The sequence below is a fragment of the Branchiostoma floridae genome, chromosome 1, assembly GCF_000003815.2.
Source record: "Branchiostoma floridae strain S238N-H82 chromosome 1, Bfl_VNyyK, whole genome shotgun sequence".
Classification (NCBI taxonomy): domain Eukaryota; kingdom Metazoa; phylum Chordata; class Leptocardii; order Amphioxiformes; family Branchiostomatidae; genus Branchiostoma; species Branchiostoma floridae.
In genome coordinates, this window is record NC_049979.1 from 34,359,113 (window position 1) to 34,365,175 (window position 6,063).

Genomic DNA, 6,063 nt, shown 5'->3' on the forward strand with positions numbered 1-6,063 from the left:
AAGTTCCGGCCGGGGAAACTTCATATTATTAGAAAGATCTCATTGTGCGCTATTGATTGATGAAAATGGCAGTCCAATCGGATACTTCCTTCTGGAGATAGTCTCGATCGTATGCACTCTATTCGTTTATCTAACCGCTAGCCTTAGCCAGTGGGTAGGGTGATACCTTAATGTTGCGATTCAAACTTAGGGGTCAAGTTCCGGCCTGGCAAACTTTACATTATTCGAAAGGCAGTCCATTCGGATACTTCCTTCTGGAGATATTCCTGGATGGTTGCACTTTAGTCGTGGCCTAACCACTAGCCTTAGCCGTAAGCCTGGGGTAGGGTGATGTTGTGATTCAAACTTAGGGGTAAAGTTCCATACACACGCACATACATTCTACCACATACACACAGAGACACAAAACCTACACAGGCACACAAACATGTAAACACAGGCACACACACACAAAAGTTCAAGACGTGTTTTCATTCCTTTCTTTAATGTGTCAAGCTCTAGTTCTGAAATAAAGACTGCTACAAACACAGTTTCTTGTTTTCTAAATGTGTCCAACAAACATGACCCTTAACCATGTTGGGGTGCAAACAGACATGATTCTGTCCATAGAAAACTGTACACAGTATACTGAAGCTACAATTTTAGTTCAATATTCTTATTACATCTGTGATATCTTAAGGTAACGCTAGTTCTACCTTCTTCACAGAATAACCTATATCCATTATTGCTAAAAACGGGGTATTCAGTGACGTGAAATTATCAAGTCTAATGACGGTGGTTTAGAATTGCAATGTTTTCAACATGTTGCTCTTTCAAACCACTTTCCATTGACTTGATATCCCTAAATACCCTGTTTTTAAAAACAATGGATAAAACATGTAGGTTACCCCGTGGATAAAGGTAAGCATTACCTGCTGCGATTTTCTTTCAAAATTTCTCTTTCTTATCTTCTATATTCTAATGACATCTATGAGTTCTCTATAGAGTGACATTTGGTTGATGCTTTGGTGACATTGAGCCTCCCGCTGTACACAGGAACTATTTATCGGGCCAAGTTCCAAACACGTCCCTGTCGGCTGATATCGTGCCCTTGGCGCCGTGGCTGTGTCTGTTGTCCTGGTACAGGAGTTTGTTCTCCAGTTTCTGCACACACGGCAGGGTCAGCACCAGTGTGTCATGCTTCAGCATACTGTAAACATTCAGACCTGTGGGCAAGAGATAGTGTAAGAAGGGATAGAAATGCATTTTCAGGGTTGGAAAAGTCCATTAGCCCAATTGTCCAGGGCAAGTGAAAATGCCAATCGGGTAAGTTCATGTCCTACCTGACTTGCCCAATTAGACAAGTAAGATTTTTCTATGAGTGAGATTTTGATATATTTGTTACCTTTCACAGTCATGGCATCAAGCATTGGTCAACACAGAAAAACTGAGCCAGTGATAAAAGAATTCCATTACTGGAAGTGAAAAAACTTTTTTGAAATATTATTTAAAGTTCAGGCGAGTGACAAGTTGGTTCGGGCAGGCAAATGTTTTTATGTACTTGCCCGATAGGACAAGTGAATCTTAGAAAACTTGTCCAATCTGACACAACTATGACACTACACTCTAACTCAAAACCCATTGTCACACATGCAGCTAAAACAAACAGCCAAACAAACATTCCTTTGCATTGTCAAAAATTCCTTTTATGACACGAGCCACACTTACCAACTAAAGGCATGACATTGATGGTGTTCAGCTGCGCAGAGGCCTCGCATACATTTTCTGCTATATCTTCATTCCTGCAAAAAAGTGTGTCAAGGAGTCAGCTATGACATATATTACAGGCTACAGCACAATATCAACAGTGCAAGTGAATATGTTAGCACTTCCTTTTTAATGTGCTTGAGGCACTTTCTCGGATCTAGGAGGTCAACTGTGAGGCTGCTACCAGTTGAGTTACAATATTGAGGGACATCCCTAAAGTGGGTAGTGCTGAATTTTTATTGAACCACCCACATTAAATGCCATTGGACATTATATGACAGTGATTTTATCCTTCATACTTGTATTTGAAGGAGATGAAAGATCAAGATATACCCAGTAATAATTTACAATTTCATATTTGTATTACATAAATATGTAATCATACTCACATATCCACAAGGAGAACTGATTTTCCCCAGTTTCTATATCTGACCAGGTCCTCCAAGTACTGCACAGGAAGATGAAATTGACTTATTAGAATCACTGTTATGGCAGTATCATCAAAACACACCAGAATTTCCTGGCAAAAGGGTTTCATCTGAAAATCATAATTTTCAATCTTATTTCGGATCTTCGAATTATTACCTACCTCAGGATCCGTTGTGGGAATTTCTAATCTGTCCACAATGTGAAGATCACCCTGGATGGGAAGACATGTAAACACATCAATTCCAAAACATGTCTACAGAACAAAAGATAGAAACAAATATTTTGCTGCAGTACCAAAGAAAGTTGCCAGGGGGCCATGCGTAGGTGCCGCTACTAAAATTCTGGTCGCGGTCCCAGTCCCAAATGCAAAATATTGACATATATACAAGGAAAATTATTGTCATATATTGGGTAGGGTAGAGAGTTTAATCCCCAGCTGAGTCATACCAAAGACTTGAAAATGGTACTTGCTGCTTTCTCTGCTTAGCACTCATTACTAATAAGGAAGAGTATGGGTGTTAAACACACATCACTACCAGCGGGCTAGCCCCCTGCTGTAGTGACTTGCACAAATGTGTGGCCCAAGGGCTACAGAAATGGGGATGGGTGCCATCCCTAAGTATCTGTTACAGTTGCACGTCAGGCAACTTTAACTTAAACTTACTAGTAACTATATATTACACTAATACAAATATGTACTCAAAACTGTTAGAACATGCCATTTTTTAACAGTTGCATACCTGGCTGTGTTTGACGGTGAGTGCAACTTTTAGCCCCAGCGCCCTATACTTGAGTGGCAGGTACTGGTAGTAGCTGTAGGGTCCACGTGGGCCGTGGCACTTCCCACCTGTCAAGGACACACGGACAATCCAGGTGAAAGTGACAGTGTCATTAAACAGGTTTTGCTCAATGAACTCCAATGAAAAGTAAAGCCAATCTTCTACTCTTCATGCTAACGTTATTAATAACAGTATTAACATACGTCGATGTAGATTAGACATCCAGGTAATAAGATACGCTAAAAAGTAGTTTCCAAAACCATATCCAGTTGCTTGAGTAACTACTTTTTGGCAGTATCAACATGTTCTTGTAAAAGGGAAATTCCTTGTAAATGAACAGTGAACCATGGCTAAACATCCTGTCTGAAGGACTCAACCCTTCCCAGTAGCGTGCATTTCTGGCAAAAGACAACAAACACATATATGTGTGTATGTATGTATGTGTGTGTATGTGTGTACGTGTGAGTGTATATGTGTCTGTGCATGTGTGTCCTTGTGCATATGTATGTGTGTGTGTGTCCTTGTGCATATGTATGTGTGTGTGTGTGTTTGTACATATGTGTGCGTGTCTGTGTGTATATCATATGTGTGTATATAATATGTGTGTGAACAACATCACTCAAGAAGGATTGATCTTTATGGTATTTGATATGATTGTAGGTGTTAATTAACAAGATAAAGGACATTATAGACCCAGGTGACTATGTATGAAGGGAACCTACCCATATGCCAGAGCGGTGACCTTATGCTGCCATGTCTGGCTCTCCCCGTGCCCTTCTGGGGCCAGGGTTTCCTCCCTCCTCCCCTCATTTCAGCTCTCGTCCTCGCAAAGTCATAATTCTAGAAATGAAAAAGGAAAGAATACTGTAAACCTTGAAATTGTTGCAGTTTTTTTTAAATATTTGCCACTTGCATAACGATGCTACAAATAATTGTTTTAGCATTGCAGTGTTGTTTTGGCCATGAACCTAAATACATAGTGAAAACATCCCTTCCAATCCTAAAACTTAAAAAAATTGAATCCCTGCAAAATAAATAAATTTACAGTATCTTGGAGCATAATTGTTTCCACCAGTACTTACAGAACAGAATTCAGAAGCAAAAGATCTTAAATAAAAGTAGTAGCTGTACTCAGTGTTGCATCCATACTACTTCTGGCACAAAATACAAAATGTAAAAGATTTGCTTGTCTTGTCTTGTTAAGCTTATACATGTAGCTTCTGTCAGATTTTTAAAAAAAATGACAACTTACAATTTTGTAGGTAATGGTAAAAAGTATTTGGAGTGCTGAGTAAGAATGTGTAACTTGACTCACAATTTTTCTGTATAAGTACTGCCACCTGACACAGCGGTGAAGGATGTCCATCCTGTGGGGGGAAACAGCATGAATATTAGGCTAGCCTCTGAGGCATCGCCAAAAACTATTGGATAGAAGAGACAATAAAATTCACCCAACCATTACTTGCCACATTTGACTTTTCTTGCTGGGATAAAACCAACCCAGGAGTATGTGTATCAAACCCACCCAGGATGTGTATCAAACCCACCCAGGATGTGTATCAAACCCACCTGGAATGTGTAGCAAAGAAAACCAACCCAGGAGGATGTGTAGCAAACCCACCTGGGGTTGTGTTGCGACCCAATCAGAATGCATAGCAAACCCACCCAGGATGTGTAGTGAACCCAACTGGGATGTGTAGTGAACCCCCCCCAGGATGTGTAGCAAACCCACCCAGTATGCATAGCAAACCCATGCAACCAGCATGTGCAGCAAACCCACCTGGGGATGTGTAGTGGACCCACCTGGGAAGTGTAGCCAACCCACCTGGGAAGTGTGGCAAACCCACCCAGGAGGATGTGTAACAAACCCACCCTGGATGTGTAGCAAAACCCACCCAGAATATGTAGCAAAACCAACCAAAATACATAGCAAACCTACCTAGGGATGTACAGCAAACCCACCCAGGATGTGTAGCAAACCCACCTGCAATGTTTAGCAAACCCACCTGGGATGTGTAGCGAACACATCAGGGTGCAGTTCCACCATTCCCAGTTTTTCATCCTTGATATCACCCAGTGTTTCCAGCCAGCTGTACACTGGCCGGAAGAATCTGGACCGAGGTAACGAAGTCTTGTCTACCATTCGCAGGATAGGACGGTCAGGCGATGACATCACTGCCAACTGGTCTAAGAGTACATTGATAAAGAAATAGCACTTCTTAAGTACTTTGCAAGACACACCAATAAAGAAACATCGCTTAAGCTATCTATATACCAAAAATCATGAAGATCCGTGAGCCGTTCTTTCAGAGTCTGAAACAAAACTTGCCTCCTGCAGTTCCCAAAAAGCTTCTAGGGGGCCCAACCCTATACCACTATCTGTTCCAAATCACCAAATCTTACCATTGCAACGTCATTTCTAGACCACATACCAAATATCAAGACAATCCATACTGGCCTTATGCTGTCATCCACACATACTAGTATAAAAATGCTACAAAAAATATTACCTTCTTGGCTAAGCTTATTAAGTACCAGACATTGATAAAGAAGTGATAATTCTTAATTCAGACAACAGACATACACACCTGTTTGCTGGTGACTCTGTGAGGTTGGAATATCCACTTGTACAGGCCCAGTAGACATGCTGGCCACAAGGAGTCTCTGTAACAACAATTAGCAACATTTGAACCATTACTAACATGAGGCCTTAAAGTAAGTAAATTTAATGGATGATTCATGTATCTGTGCACACACTGACTTTGACATAAAAAAACATGGAAGGAATTTTCTTTCTTTCTTCTCAGTGCCCACGATCATCAAGTTGATCATTATGGCACAGTCTTTATCTAACGTCCTATCCGAGGGACGGCCCTAGCCAGAGCTAGGTACTCATTTTCACCTGAGTGAAGTGGGTAAAGTTGTGTAAAGTGCCTTTCCCAAGGGCACAAGATCGGTGACATGGCAGAGTTCGAACTCAGGACGTGAACTTGGGATCTTCGAACTTGGGCGTAAGACCAACACGCTGACGATTATGCCATGCGATCTTGCACAACGCCACAATGTTGGGCACAATTTCTCAGTAACGAGAGAGTCTCTAAGCTAACGA

The 6,063-nt window shown here is 41.2% G+C and overlaps 1 protein-coding gene across 1 annotated transcript; it reads right to left on the reverse strand.

Annotated features, from left to right (window-relative positions):
- Nucleotides 1-465: 465 nt before the first annotated feature.
- On the reverse strand, nt 466-5,644 carry LOC118413293 (39S ribosomal protein L4, mitochondrial-like). Its single transcript, XM_035816595.1, has 9 exons — nt 5,543-5,644; nt 4,961-5,141; nt 4,270-4,321; nt 3,677-3,794; nt 2,916-3,022; nt 2,336-2,386; nt 2,136-2,194; nt 1,708-1,781; nt 466-1,205 (listed from the first exon to the last, which is right to left on the reverse strand). The coding sequence occupies exons 1-9, from the start codon at nt 5,598-5,600 to the stop codon at nt 1,039-1,041; spliced, it is 867 nt and encodes a 288-aa protein (XP_035672488.1). The 5' UTR covers nt 5,601-5,644; the 3' UTR covers nt 466-1,038.
- Nucleotides 5,645-6,063: the final 419 nt, after the last annotated feature.

Excerpts from the sequence above, each read along its gene's own strand:
- LOC118413293 (XM_035816595.1), bottom strand. The coding sequence starts at position 5,600 with ATGTCTACTGGGCCTGTACAAGTGGATATTCCAACCTCACAGAGTCAC. Across the intron at positions 5,142-5,542 it reads ACAGAGTCACCAGCAAACAG|ACCAGTTGGCAGTGATGTCA; the intron begins GTGTGTATGTCT and ends ATGTACTCTTAG. Across the intron at positions 3,023-3,676 it reads GTCACCGCTCTGGCATATGG|GTGGGAAGTGCCACGGCCCA; the intron begins GTAGGTTCCCTT and ends TGTCCTTGACAG.